The following is a 16,551-nucleotide window of genomic DNA, read 5'->3' on the forward strand; positions in this document are numbered from 1 at the left end:
CAGAATAAATTTGGTATTTAAATTTATGGTTAATGTAGTAAAGTCTATTGAGATCAATATTCAAAGTTATTCTTCTCTTAACTAATAGTTGCTTTTTTAAACCATCATCTTCAATATTACCTTTTGTCTATTTGCCATATCCTATACAGGAGTATTATTTAGGCAGAATTATTTATTTGTAGAATTACTTGTTTTTGAAGTTTAGTTATAGAATTAAAATAGTTGATAATGATGTGACTAGTTAAAATATTATTTAATATTCTATGATAAATGGAACAATATAATATGCATGCACAGAACAGACAGTTAATTTCCAAACTTATGGAAGAATAATATATATTTTTTATAAATTGAAAATTTGAGTCATCCATCCTTTGAACTGCCCTCCCTGTATCAAGGTACATAGATAACAAAATTAGTAATGCAAAATTTGCTCAGGGAAATGATTTGAGTAGAGGTGGCAAATGCAATTCCTCACTTCTTCCCCCAAACACCCACTATCTTCTGTAACCACTGTGGACACAGTTAATCATGACTTTTTAACTCTGAAAGTGGCTTTAGTACCCTTCTCAACACAGCTCTTCGTGAAACTTTGACAAACTATCCATGCTGGTGCATGAATTGAAAACTTTTTGCCAATTTTAGTTTCGAGAGATAGTTCATCCAGACAATGAAAAATCCCAGTGAAATATTCCTATAACAAATACAAAACATATTTATAGTGACCTAAATGATTATGTTTACTAGAGACAGTTTTTATTTCTCTCCTATGAAAGTTTGGGAGAGAATTATATTAGATACTAGACACACTTTTTATCATCCAGTGATCCATCTTATACATAACATATGTTCCACCACCTTTGTTACATATCATAACTTTAGCAATCACAATCTTTGGATTTGGTGATTATTTCTAAAGAGCCTCTTATTTATTATACAAACTAAACAATTATACAATTATTAAACAATTATACAAATCTACTAATTTTTGAAAATGGTTAAGTGAATTCAAATTCTATTGATTTCAGCTAATGTTACTCCCAAAATCTGTGATTATTTTAGTGTACCATTCTGTAGACAAACTATAAATTAAGTAGGTGTAGGCATAGGCACACAAAATGACTTTCGGGTACTAAGTAGTTAATACAAATAAGTATTTGTAAATGAATGAATGCAAATTTCCAAGTTGACATCTACTATACATTTTAACTTCTTTTGTTTTGTATATGAATATAATCTGCTTATAGGAGTTGATTCTGTATTTGTGTATCTTTCGTTTGAACATGATTCTATTTAGCTCTTATGCTTTGGGATGATTTGGTCCATGGCACTAATAGAGTACACATTTCTCTCAGGGCCGATTCTTATTTATTCATACGGACGGCCCTTACACTGAGTACTAAGTTGAACCACAGAAGCCACTTAGTGTGTTTATGTTAAATTACATGATGCAAACCCTTAAGGTCTTTAAACATCAACGAATTATTGTCCTTAGTTGCAACATGATTAAGTTCTAATTTGTTTTTGCGTAACTATGAGATGTATGATTTTTGACATTTAACTTGATGAGTAATGTGGGATCTGTCATTTGCCATGGTTTTGCCCAAGTCTCACAACTGTAGGATTTTTGTCCATTGGAGATACAGCATGTAATAACAGGGACAATCAATATGCACTAGAAAGTTCACTAAAATGGCATCAGAAAAGGGTTTCATAAGGGAGGTGAGACTTAATCCTGTCCTCGAAGAATGGGCTGGGTTTCAGTAGGTGGAATAAAAGAAGACCAATATTCCTTGAACAAAAAAACAGTAGGAGCAAAAGCTCAGAATATAAATGAGTTCATCCACAGTGGCCAGCAAGAAGTGTTAGAAATTCTGCTAAATTAGATGGACTAACATTGTCTGCCACCACACAGAATCACAAACGCACTTCATACTCAGTATAAGCCTCATTTTGTTGACTGAGGAAAAACTGTTTAAACACTCTGAGCCTCAGTTCTCATCATCTGTGAATTGGAGAAATTAATGCCTAACTCAGAGGGGGATGGTGTTTATCTCATGAAATAATTACGGATAAATAGCATGGCATGGAGTTTGGCAGATGGAAGGCTCTTGGTAGCAGTCATGGCAATGTGGAGCAAGCTTTACATTTCGGAAAGGAGAATGAGATGGTGAGACATGGCACTTTAGATGATTAAAGGGGCAAGAATTTGAGGACAAATAATCTGAAAGTTGTTGCATTGGTTCAGGAATTAGCGCATACTTGAATAAAAGTAATGAAAAAAATACCTTCAATAAAGTTTGGAGAAAGAATTGAACACATGTATAGGCTGGGAGAGTGTGCATTTGTGGGGCATTACATTTTACATTATGTGTCCAAACTCTCCAAAGAGAGCAATGAGCAAATACCATTTTCCAATGGGGCTGGTAAGGGTTCAGAGGTTGGGCCAAAACAGATCCTCAGGGGAGCAGGACATAAGCATAGAGCTTTTTGCTAGTACATCTGCCTTGCAGCCCAGAGGCAGGCAGAGGGTGCCTTATGGGCTGGGGCAGACATATAATTGGGTTCCCTGGGGAAATTATTGAAAATTTTAAGGAAGTGTTGGCATCATGAAAGAATTCCAGGAGGACCAAGAAGTGCCATTTATTTATTTTAGTGGTACTTATTTATGGGTTTAGTAGTTAGAGAAGAAGAGAGAGAAAGAATAGAAAGTGCACAATAACATAATTGTGTAGGAGTGAGTAGGCCAAGCAGAAGTTTCACAATAGGGAAAACAAATTGAGCAGTTCACGGTAGTGTAATCATGGGCACATTTTCTAAAGTTTTCATTTCCTTTTAATAGATTTTAAAGAATTGATGACACCAATTCTTTGGCCATATTATGCTTTTACCTGAAAAGCAGTATTTAAAACATATAACAATATTATTTCATTTTAGTATTTAAAACATATCAAAATATTATTTAAGAACTCCTTTCAAGTAAAATAGAATATCATAATTTCTACCCAATTCCCAGAAGTGTAGCATGATTTATAGTCTATGGGGACAAGGTAAATAATAAGTGTGAGATATGGTTGTACCTTTGAGTCTTTTTTACTCATCAAACTTGTTTTGTTGCATAAAATAGGCTGGTATGAATAACCACTTTTAGAGGTTATGGATCACTCTGCATTGATTTTTCTTTTTTAGTTCTAGCTTCTTTCCCTCAGGTAATCTTTGAGATGGTTTCAATTTGCAGAAAACATTTTTAGTGTCACCTCAACTTCTGAAAGCAACTCTTTAGCATGGAAATTTTGACAAAACATTGTAAAACCGTGGTGGAGTCAGAATCTGCACTTCTTGAAGATGTTTTGCAGTTGACAGAAAAGTTACTGAACCAGAGAGATTCAGTAGACTGACTAGTTTTTGTTCTTAGAATCCAGATGTACATTGAAAATATTTAAAGCATTGATATATGTTTGAGCTTTGGGTTGACTTTATCCCAGGATAAAATGTGAGTGTTGAAGACAAGGCTTTACAGCTGTAGTTGTCTTTCAGCCTTCAGTTTCCTGATACCCCACAGAAGTGTATTCCACTGGCACCACACGACACTGAAGCAATTCTAACGGATTATTTTAAGTGAGTTAAATTTGTTTCACCTCTTCAAAAGATCTGAGTACCCGAGTTAGTTAGAACAATTAAATCTTCGAGTGCCTTTGGATAAAGGCTGACAAGCTTATTGAGATTCAGCTTTTATTATAGTAGAATATTCATACAAGGGTGTGCTGAAACAGAATTCTGATCTTTGAGTATATTACTAACCAACGCTCTTTGTGCAGTATTTAGAAGAGGTGAGAACTTGTTGGGAGAGTGTGTGTAATTTTTAATTTGCCAGTATATTAGAAAGTACTGCAGATGTGTGACTTACATATGCAAATTTTTTCTTTGAAATAGACTGTGAAACTTTTCCAGCAGCACCTTACCCAAATATTAAGTCATGCTGGAGATGAGATTTCATTTGAAGACCCCCAAAGTTAGTGGCTGGCTAAGAAAGAAAATGAGGGTCAAGTTCTTCTGGTTTTGATCAGAAGCTTGATTCAGATTTCTACATAGAGACTCTTTAATTTTCATTAATGTTCATAAATGCAGGTTGGTCAGTATTCTAGGAAACCTAGTTAGTTTCATTCTTCCTACCAAAGTAACTGCCATAATTTTTATTCTGCTCAGAAAGCAAGTCTCTTTGAGAGAAGACAGGATCTAGATTCTGTAATGGAATGGCATAGGGGAGAGTGTATCAGAGTGGAGAATTTTTAAAAAGGATTTTTTTGCAAGTTCTGGTTTCAACAGTTTCCTTATTGAGAAGAGCTAGATGATAACTAAGAATGCTGCCAGCTTTATATCATGAAACATTATTCTGTAATAATTAGGATTGTTTTGCAAAACTGGAGAGGTGACTAATAAAAAAAAGAATCTTCTTAAGTTCTTTTATATTACTCATTAGATTGCATGGAAACACACATACACAAATGTGTTCAGACACCCCAGCTGACCCTGGTTCTGCACTATTTTTGGGTAAGCCAAGTGGACCATGTAGAAGAAGGTTAACTGCACCATGTGATTGCAGGTAATCTTGAAAACAGCAATCCTAGGGCCCATATTTATATTAGAAAGTTAGTCGTACTAAAATGAATTTAAGAAACACAACTTTATTTTCTTCCCTTTCTGTACTTCCAAACAACCATGACCTAAACCATATTATGATTTTTTTTAAAACAAATTGATTCCTTATTAAAGTTATGAAACCAGCTGGACGTGGTGGCTCACACTTGAAATCCAAGCACTTTGGGAGGCCAAGGTGGGTGAATTGCCTGAGGTCAGGAGTTCAACACCAGCCTGGCTAACACGGTGAAACCCTGTCTCTACTAAAAATACAAAAAAATTAGCTGGGTGTGGTGGCACACACCTGTATTCCCAGCTACTCGGGAGGCTGAGGCAGGATAATCGCTTCAACCCAGGAGGCGAAGGTTGCAGTGAGCCGAGATGGAGCCACTGCACTCCAGCCTGTGACAGAGGGAGACTCGGTCTCAAAATAAGTAAATAAATAAATAAAGTTATGAGACCACTAACTTTTATATCATTTTAGCTATTATACAGGAATATTTCTTTTGATAACCCAACAATTTATTATGGAAAATTTTTAATATATGTAAAAGTAGAGATTAGTAAATACTACCCCCATATATCCACCGCCCAGCTAATTATTCAAGAGTGACCAATTGTGTTTCTTCCTCATGCCCACACATTTGCTGCTCCTCACTAGATTATTTCAAATTGTAAATAAGAGAGTAACATTACTTCCTTAACATCAAATAGCTAGTCATTTAAAAATTTCCCCAGTTGTCTTTTGATTTTTTTGGTATAGTGGTTTATTTGATCTATATTTAAACAAGATTCATGGATTATATTTGGATGACATATTTCTGAAGTCTCTTAGTTTATACTTTAACTCTTTTTAAAAATTTCTTTACATTGATTTGCTGAAGAAACTCAGTTGTTTTGTCCTGTATTTTCTTGTCTGTATATTTTCCGACTGACTGTATCTTCTTGGTATCATTTAACATGCTCCTCTGTCCCTTTTTATCCTTAAATCTAGTAGCTAGATACAGAGCTTGGTGCGATTGCTTTCTTGCTTCCTTTCTTTCTTATAAACAATATCTCATTAGTTGTATTTAATGCTTCCATCACAAAGCACATACTCTGGTTATCTCCTTTTGTGTGATTTTAGTGACCATTGATGATCATTGGCTGGATCCAACATTGCATTAGGGGTTTACAAAGTGGTAATTTTATTATTTCATCACTTTTAATTGATTAGCTGAAGTATGAACATATATAGAACAATTTCCCCTCATCAACTATTTAGTGGATGAACTATTTGGTTGATGAAATAGGTTTCATACAGGAAAGGCAGATTAAATGCCTAAGTTGTCCCTTTATTAGTTTTCAGAATATAATTTTAACATTTCCCAATGTAACTGATGAATTTTTCTTTTTAGTATCCTTATGAACTCATGAATTTTGATGTTAGATGTATTTAAACATATTGCACTCTTCTCCATTTTACTTTTTCAACTTACACTGTATCCTGTAGGTTGTTCTGTTGCACATAAAAACATGTATTTAATTTTTTACAGCTTCATACCTTTGCATTGTGTGGATGTACCATATATTAGTCAATCAATATCTTCCTGATGAACATTAGGCTTTACAGCTTTTTGATAATATGAAAGTGCTACAGTGAATGTGGAAATGTAAACAATTCATATCCAAATGTATTGCTGGTAAAGACATCTAGAAATGGAATTCTTGGGACAGAGGGCAAATGTATATGTAATTTTGCTTGATATTGCCAAATTTCCCTGTATAGGTATTGTGTCATTTTACAAATGCACTTCTAATTGCATAAGGAAAGACTGGAAACGTTTATGTAGAGTATAATGAGTAAATATGATACAAAGTCAGCAGACACAAAGAATTATCTAAAATATATATAGCATTTTTATTTAAGCTCCTCTTCTTTTTGACAGCTATTTGTTTATATAATAACTCTGTCTTGATAAGAACTTGATAACATTTACTAAGTCTAATACATTACAATTATATAATGCAACATTACCAACATTCAAACACATTCTCATTTATTAAGTACTATTATTTAGGAAGCAAGCTTTGTTTCCATATAATTCACCTTGTTATCATAAAACTTGACCAGAACAGAAGTTATAAATGTGTTCATTGTCCAGACCTCATAGTAGACGTTAGTCCTTTTTTGTCATAAACCATAATCTATACATTATAATACCATCTGAGAAAGTTAGTTACTAACTTTTAAACTAGAGAATCGTGAACAAATGTAAATGTTCTTTTAAATATTTAGATTTTTTTCTTAAGGGTGTCTTAAAATGGATTGATACACTCTGATGGCATAAAGCCATTGAGTAATTAGCAATGAGATGACTGACAAAACCCAGGGTAATAGTCCTGTGTTCTTCTTAAACCACGACTCCTAAATCTGCTTTTCTTTATTGATATAACGAGGGGAGAATTAATTTTAAAAGGTGGTGGCTATTGATTACTTAATGGAAGAAGATAGTGTAGCAAAATGCTAAAGCGAGTCTATTCTGTGCCCTCCTGTGCAACAGGACCCATTATCCAGTTGTGGAAATCATACCCTAACTCTCATTAATATTTAACAGGCTATATGTAGGCTACAAAATTGCCTTGGGCATGGACTCCAATCGGCCATAGAATGGTTTTAAGTATCAAAAAGAGTAATAGATTTCCATGTGTTCAGATTGTTTATAAGCTGGACAACAATATGCTCAATTCCTTTCTGTGATTGCTGAGCAATGGCGGCCAGATGGAAACACCTACTAGGCAAGTTGGAGTGATTAATATTCTGAGAAGCCACTCTAGGCTAGTAAGTACTACATAAGAAGACTTTGTATTTTCCAGTGTGGTTCTCAGTTTCAGCCTTCACTTCTGCTCCTCTCACCACAGGCTGAAGGGCCTGCTCAGTGGGGGTGGCCAGTCAGCAAAAGGCGTTAATTGTGTCTAACACAGCTACCATCCTTGGGGCAATATTCTGTATCACACCGTCTATCAAGCTAACCCCTTGTCACACGTCAGGATCTTTTTATTTCAGTTCATTTAAAAGGGAAACAAAAATTTTTAAAGATAGCTGGTAGGGAGGCATGAGAGCTTCCAGGGACTAGGAGCCCTTGAAGCTGCCTTTTACTGAAACGGGCTGTGATTTCTGAAAGGACAACATATCAGGTCCTCCAATAACATCGTTTTCTCCAACATCATTTTGTTATAATAACATTGATGGAGTAAAAAAGTCAGTTCCTGACCAGGGTCACTGTCACTGCAGGGTTTGCACAATCTTCTCATTTCTATATGGGTTTTCTCCCACATCCCAAAGAAGTGAATGTCAGGTCAATTGGCGTGTCCAAGTTGTTCCACAATGAGTGATTGTGGATGTGGGCTTCAGCGTGCCCTGCGAGGGAACAGCACTCTGTCCAGGGCTGGTTCCTGCCTTGTGTCCCGAGTTGTGGGGATAGGCTCTGGCCACTCACAGCAACCCTGAGCTGGAGTAACTGGGTAAATAATTATGTTAATGTCTTAAATTAATTTTTCTTAAATGTATGTATGGATTGCATTTGTTTCAGTGTTTACCATTAGAAGTGTTTGGCTCTTTATTTAGAAATTTGATAATGTTTTTCTGACGAGAAATGGATCATAGGAACTTGTTATTTGAACTTGTTATTTCAAGCAGCCTATGGTAAAGAGGATTTTATTACACCTGGTTTTGCTTAAGGTAGCAATTTCCGAGATCCTATCAACAGCATTAAGTGAGGCCTTGTTGTATAAGGCTTTATAGATTACTGACTCCCATTATTAATTTTCTAAATTACCAGATTATATGTCAGTACCACCAGTTTATTTTAAAATATGATAAGCTTGAAATAAGATAAAGTCCTTTAGAAAGAAAATATTCTTGGGGTTTATGAGTACACAAAGAACACAGCATCAGATATCCACCATCCCAAACAATGCATAGAATTAGATAGTGAGAAAATATCAATTTTTTGACTCAATGACTCTAAAGAATTCTAAAATGTGTTTAAGGGATTCATTTATTTTGTCAACTATCAGAAATTATTTATAATTACCTGCCTACAATGAGTCGCATAATAAAAATTCAGCTTTGTAAGCAAAAGGTATTCAAGGCAACATCTTCTATTAACATACTGAGCTTTTTCTCAAAACAGTGAATGAAATGGACCCAGAGGTCTCATTGTAATTCTATGTTAAATGTGGAAAAATTCCGTTTTACTCCCAGCCTTGGACTGTGCATACCTAAATGCTGCGTTCAATTTGTTAATAAGTCTATGTGTGTGCCTTCTTTTTCTGATATCCAGCAGAGAATTTCAAATGATCAAGAGTTGGTAATAGAAAATGCACTTATGTTCTTTTTTTTTTTTTAATAAACTTGATCTTTTATTTTCATTTTTATTTTAAGTTTCGGGGTACATGTGCAGGATGTACAGGTTTGTTACATAAGTAAACATGTGCCATGGTGGTTTGCTGCACCTGTCAACCCATCACCTAGGTATTAAGCCCATCATGCATTAGCTATTTTTCCTGATGCACTCCCTCTCCCCGCCCTCCACCCCATAGGCCCCAGTGTGTGAACAAACTTGATCTTTGTGAGGCATAATGATGGATCTACTCAGATGCTTGCTTTTTGTTTGTGTGTTTTGTTGTTGTTATTTGTTTATTGGTTAGTTGGTTAGTACTACATGCTGTTAAGTTTGTGGTTAGCTCATTTCAAGAAGCTTTAGAATTCACGGATTCTTCAGCTGCCGCTTCAAAGAACAAAATCAACATCAAAAATTTAAAATAATTTAACCAAGATTTTCTCTGAGGTGCTTACTTAACACTGTAACATAAAACATAGGAAGACGTTTTAGCAACTGTAAATATAAAAATGTTAATAGGTATATCTTCACAGCCTTTGGATATTCCAGAGAGAAGAGCTTCTTAAAGGCTGTATTTGCAAGAGATGGTGCTTATTAAACTATAATCTAATATATTTATCAGTTTGGCAGTGAAAATAACAAGTTCTAAGTTTCCTTTTTCTTTTCTATTTTATAGCGAAGCAGCAGTTTTGGGAATTTCGATCGTTTTCGGAATAATTCTTTATCAAAACCAGATGATTCAACTGAGGTTGGTAGTTTATTCCATTTTTATGAATGTTATGCAAACACATTATGAAATATTATGAAGACAATGTCACTTTTGCAAAGTAAAATAAGAAAATAAATACATTTTAAAATTATAGCCTTGCATGTATTTTTGTGATAAGTGAACAAACCATTATTTAGTACTGTTGTAGAAAGCAATGGGTTTTTGTCACGCGACCAGGAAAATTTAGGCACACTGTAGGGTGAGTAAGGCAGGGTTTATTGCGTGAAAAGGGAAAAAAAAAAAAAAAAAAAAAAAAAAGAGGAACTCCCAGCAAAGCGAGAGTCCTGCTAGCAGGCCCCTACCTTACAGATTGAATCCCAGGTCACCACTTAGCAACAAAAGAGGCCAGGCTCTCCCCGGCAGCAAACCACGTCAACTTCCCATAGCTCCACCAGTTTCCCCCAGTGCACAGGTGGGCATTATTAAGAATCAGTGGGGAAAGGGTGAGCTTCATCCAGGATCAGCAATCTGGTGTTTCAGCCCTCACGCTGTTTCAGGCTTGAAGGCGAGGTTTCGCAAAGGACTCTTGTCTGTTTTCTGTCTCTATCAGTACCCAGTACCATGCTGGGCATTGAAAGTAAAATCCTATTTTAAGAAGCCTAACAGATGTTTGGGAAAGCAAAACATGAACCCGAAAAGATAGAATTCAAAGTGACACTGACAATTCCAAATTTCCTGAGTATTTCTACTATAAAACAATGTATGTATACATATATGTACACACACACACACACACACACACACACACTGTGTTTATACACATTATTTGATAGATATATGTATAAGTTTATGTCAGTTGTAATTGCTTTAAATTAGAACAAGATTAAGCGGCCCGACTGTACATTTGTTAAGGAGAGCATACGGCTGCTCAACTGGACTCTCACACTTCAGTGTACACTGAAACATCCCATTGGTGAGCGCTACTTACACATTTGTAAACTACGGACATTTTAATTGTAGCTTAAGAAAAACTTCCCATAGAATTAAGTTTACATAATAATAATTTCAATAATATGTACATTTAATTGAGCACTCACGATGAAATAAGCACAATGCTAACTTTATAACAATTTACCTACCTATAACATAGGAACTATTATTATATCTATTTTGCCATTGCAGAAATATGCTTGCTTCATCAAATAAAATTACATCTAAGTTACAGAGTGAATAAATGACAAAGGCAGAACTCAACCTCTTCTCTGACTCCAAAGTTTGCCGTATTGTCTCATAAAGTAGGGGCCACATTTGCTAAGTGATTAATGACAGGTACAACAGCAACTAATAAAATAGTAGAGAGAAGGGGTGTCTACTAAGAAAACTGAAAATACTGTTTACCATTGAACCTGATTCAGCAACCTCACAGGAAATATATTCTTTTAGATCAATAGGTTTTAGATCTTATGCTTATTTTCAAATGTATTTATCTGCAATATTTTAAAATATTTTAATTTTAATAATGATCCCTTTTATTAATTTATTATGTATATATTCACAATTATGAGTAAACTTGTACCTAATTATATAGTCAATCAACATTTACATAATTGTAAGTAATAAATGTAATATATACATATAAATCTCTAGCCACATACATGTGTTTGTGTGGATGTGTATATATATATGGAAAGAGAGAGAAACTGTATATAATTTTATTTTCAGTTGGCATCTTATATAAATTTTTAATTCTCCACAATCATACATATATTCTACTGCTGTTTAGTTTATAATTCTGGTATTAACCTATACAAGATAGTTCATGTTCATTCAGGTTCATTGGTTGATAATGATGGCCTAGTAATTTGTGAAAGAATTTAGTGAACCTAATAAAATAGTGTGCATATTTTTCAAAAATCCAGCATTCATTCAAAAAATACCTACTCTATGACAGGTTTTCCCCTAGACACTCAGGAAGTACTGTTGCAATAACACAATAAAATCCTTCATGCCTGGAGCTTATAGGGGAAGACAAACCTTAAAAAGACAACAACAAAACCATAAGTAATATTTAAACAGAAATTTAATTCAGTCTATGCAGAAAGGCATAGAAAAATGTGAACATTCAAAAGACATAAACGTAGTTTCTTTGTAGCTTCTGTAAATAATGCTGGAAAAACCTGAAAATATTCATAGTACATCTTTCTGAAGCTTAGAAATTGTAGGGTAACACAAGTAGTAATTAAATAATATATTTCTTATTTATGTTAGAAAAATCAATTTACAATGAAGACAGAGAAGATTTAAGTAGAGAGAAGAAAAGGCTAACTCTAAAGTTTTAAAGTGCTTCCAAATTATATTTTATTCAGGGTTTTTGAATTAAGCAAAGAATCTTTGCCTTTATAATCTTGAATGTAGAAATTAATAAAGTGCAATGAGGGTTTAAATTGGCTGTCCATTCATATTTATCATAGGCAGTTTGGGGTAAGATACGAAGCAAAATATAATATTGATTAATAATGATGTTAACTATGTGGTTAAACTTTTGTATTAAAATATTCAAGTTCACTAAAGGGAAGTTTCCCATTATTTTTTATATTCAGTGAATAACTACCTGTCCACCTAACGGGAATGGTGGACAGTGTTAAACTAGATGTCCTTCAAGTTTCCTTTCTTGCAAATATAAGGTATTTTAGGACTTGTAACCCAAACATATCCTCCAAGAAAAAAAAATCTGCAATGTTCTACATGAGAAGTTTCATTTACTGAAATAATATCAAGTGATAGCTATGTGCCTGGAAGTACTCTAGACACTCAAAGAAAACAGATCAAGTCTCAAGTCTCATGGAACATGCATCATAGTGGGAGATGCAGACAATAATCAAATGAACAAACATATTATCGGGTAATGTTAACTGCTTAGAAGAATCATTAATCAGGGCCAATAAACAGGACGTATGGAAGTGTGGAGGGTGATCAATCAGAAAATTGCTCTCCTATTATATGCCATGTGAGTAGATACCTGGATGACTGAAGGAAGAAATTCTTGGATATTTAGGGGAAGCCAATGGCGAAAGCAAATACAAAGTTGGTGAGAACCTGATAGAGAAACTGCAAGGGGGCTAGCATGGCAATACTTTATTACAGTTGTTTTCAAACTTTAGTGAGTATCAGAATCACTCAAAGAGCTTGCTAAAGCACAAACTGCTCCCAAGTGATGTTGATGCTGCTGGTCCAGGGATCATATTTTGAGAACCACTGCTCTGGTGAGCAAGGGAGACTTCAGAAGTAGCGAGGGGCAAGGTGGGTGGTGAGGATACTTTATTTCATATAGATTCTATATAATGTAATATATATCACATAATATATTAATGATATTGGCAGAACATTATTTTATGTTATGATAAATAGAGTCTTGTGGCTGTGAACAGGGTGTTTTATTCTGAGTCATTGGTTTAACAGCATTCCTAAGCAAAGACCAAAGCAGTCTAACCAAATAAGATGTTTGATTAATCTAGCATGTGAATTACATGAAGATTTCTGTACTAATGGCTGGAACTAGTTCATATTTACTATTGCTTGAGAATATAGGAAATGTGCACGCTAAGATGAAAACAAAATCTCACATTTCTCAGTGGATTTAATTAACACGAAAACTTCTTTAACCACAATCATCTCAATTTCTATGAGAAGCAAGAGGGTATTTTAAGGCTTACTCAACATGAATAGATGCTACAGTCTATCTAAAGCTTCCAATAAAATATTTTTCACCTAGGTAGACGTAAGAACTCCTTATACCTAGTATATAATCTTATTTGTTCATCTCAAGAAGAGGCAATAAAATGATTGGTCAATACAGCTATTTTAAAAATAGCCGAAATTCTCTAAAAGAGTTGCAGATGTGAGGCTCAAGTCCTTTAACATCACAAGTTTTACTTTCTGAGTTTGTAACTCAAGCAACCAGGCCTGGACAACTTTAAAAATATGGGTTATGTCCAGATTTTTAGAAATTTTGGAGGCTGCTGCACAGAATGTATGCGAAGTCCACAAACTCAGAATGTTCTCTGTAACAATGATTTCAGATCAATGTTTTTTATTGCTTTATTATTTTGTCTTTTGTAAACAATTCTAAACTAGGTACATGAAGGAGATCCCACAAATGAAAGTGGAGAACCAAGTAAAACTTCAAATAATGGAGGAGGTTTGGGTAAAAAAATGAGAGCTATTTCATGGACAATGAAGAAAAAAGTTGGTAAAAAGTACATCAAAGCCCTTTCTGAGGAAAAGGTAAATATTCTCTGATAATCATTTGTATTTTTCTACTAAAACTTTCTTAAACTATTCAGCTAGACTATAGAAGTGCTTGGTACTTTATGAAGTACTTAAGCATTTGTTTTCTTCCTCAGTCATTACGCCCAGAAGTTGGGTGGAAGGAAGTATTCCTTTCATTTTAAAAGAAGAAACTGACACTCAGAAAGATCATACATTGGCCGGGTGCGGTGGCTCACACCTGTAATCCCAGCACTTTGGGAGGCTGAGGCGGGAAGATCACCTGAGGTCAGGAGTTCAAAACAAGCCTGGCCAACATGGTGAAACCCCGTTGCTACCGAAAATACAAAAATTAGCTGGGCATGGTGGTGCATGCCTGTAGTCATAGCTACTTGGGAGGCTGAGGAAGGAGAATCACTTGAACCCAGAGGCAGAGGTTGCAGTGAGCCGAGATTGCACCACTGCACCCCAGCCTGGCAACAGGGCAAGACTGTGTCTCAAAAAAAAAAAAAAAAAAAAAAAAAAAAAAAAAAAAAAAAAAAAATCATGCATCTAGAACATGATGTGAAGAGCAATGTGAAGAACAACGTGTCATTATTTTTGTAGCAAGTGCCAGTACTTACTTCATTCCTTTTTATTGCCAAATAATATTTCTCCTTTTATAGATGGACCACATTTAATTTATCCATTTATCACTTAGTGATCACTTGGGTTGCTTTCACTTTTTGGCTATTATGAATAACACTGCTACAGATACTTCTGTTCAATTTTCTGTGCAGAAATATTTTTTCATTTCTCTTGGATATATGGTAACTCCATGTCTAGTAGAGAAACTGGCAAATTGTTTTTTAAGCAGCTGCATCATTTTACATTCCCACCAGCAATGTATGAGGGTTTCAATTTCTCTACATCGTTGCCAACACTTGTTATTGTCTGTCTTTTTAGTACTAGGCATCCTAGTGGATGTGAGGTGGAATCTCATTGTGATTTTGATTCACATTTGGTTGTACTTTACATTTCCCTGATGACTAACAATGTCGAGAATCTTTTCATGTGCTTTTTAGCCATTTATCTATCTTTGTGGAGAAGTGTTTTCGAATCCATTGTTCATTTTTAATTGGGTTATTTATCTTTTTATTGTTGAGTTTTAAATGTTTTTTATATATTCCAGATGCAAGATATTATCAGATATATGACTTGCAATATAACATTTTCTCCAATTCTGTGGACTGTGTTTTTATTTTCTTGATGGTATTGTTTGTAGCACAAATGTTTCTAATTTTATTGTAGTCCAATTATCTTTTTTTGGTCACTCGTGCTTTTGGTTAACATATATAAGAAACCATTGTCTAACTTAATGTAATGAAGATTTATTCCTATGTTTTCTTCTAAGAGGTCAATAATCTCTTAAATTTTGGTGTATGATTTATTTCAAGATAATTTTACTGTGCAGTATATAGGAAGAGTCCACCTTCATTCTTTTGCATGTAGATATACAGTTGTCCTAACAGTATTTGTTGAAAAGACTATTCTTTCCCTATTTGATTGTCTTGGCACTCTTGTTAACATCAGTTGACCACAAATATATTGTCATAAATATATGGATCATAAATAAGCAGGTTTACTTATGGGCTCTCAATTCTGCGTTATTGATTTTTATGTAATATGTCCATTCTCTTTTTCAAGCCACTTCAATAGGGCTTGTCCCCAGTACTCCATTAAAATAGCTGTCACCATCAGTTGTGACCTCTGTGTTGCCAAGTCCAATGGTCACTTTTCTTTCTCCTTACTACTTTTCAACTGTATTTGACTCAAGTGCTGATTTCCTTACATATAAAACATCCACTTCTCTTGTTTTTGACTGGGCGTGCTTCTGACATTTCTTCTTCCTCATAGCTTGCTTTCTTGACTCTGCTTTCTTTCTCATCCCTCGAAATATTTGATCTTCCTGAGGCTTGTTCCTGGATGCGCCACTGAATCTACACTCCCCCCTTAAGTCAGCTCATCTGCTCTCATGACTTCGTTTTTCATGACTGTATCTCTAGCTATGACGTCTTCACTTATCTGCCATATTAATACAATCGTTTCTTTGATATCCTCTTTTAGCTGTCCAGTAGACATCCAAAACCTAATATATCCAAAGCTAATATATTGATTCTCTACACTTTTACAAAAAAAATGGTTTTCTCATCCTGTATTCAGACAGCAGTGGCAGCAGACAACACTGATTCTCAAAATAAATAAAAGCAAAAATATAAAAAAGAGGAAAAAAGAAAAGAAAATCTAAGAATCACCCTAAATTCCTTCTTTTTCTCACTTTGCACACTAATTCATCAGTAAATTCTCTGAATTGTATTACCAAGTATATATAAACTCCCTAATTTCTCCATGTAAAGCATTCCTGCTTTAGACTAAGTCACCAACCTTTCTTTCCTGGATTATTACAATAATCCCCTAACTGCTTTCCATTCTTTTTATTCTTTCCCCCATATAATTTACTCTCCATATGAAAGCCGGAAATATCTCTGACAAGTGGAAATCAGGTCATGGTTA

General features: G+C 34.6%; 1 protein-coding gene across 1 annotated transcript in view; it reads left to right on the forward strand.

The window, feature by feature from the left end:
• Positions 1-16,551, forward strand: part of SAMSN1 (SAM domain, SH3 domain and nuclear localization signals 1) — a 64,124-nt gene that overhangs the window by 16,172 nt on the left and 31,401 nt on the right. The window contains exons 2-3 of the mRNA XM_017852417.1: positions 9,700-9,771; positions 13,867-14,016. Coding sequence (XP_017707906.1) covers positions 9,700-9,771; positions 13,867-14,016 — 222 coding nt within the window. The remainder of the gene's footprint in view (positions 1-9,699; positions 9,772-13,866; positions 14,017-16,551) is intronic.

This window comes from Rhinopithecus bieti, unplaced genomic scaffold, assembly GCF_001698545.2.
Source record: "Rhinopithecus bieti isolate Rb0 unplaced genomic scaffold, ASM169854v2 scaffold_34373, whole genome shotgun sequence".
NCBI lineage: Eukaryota > Metazoa > Chordata > Mammalia > Primates > Cercopithecidae > Rhinopithecus > Rhinopithecus bieti.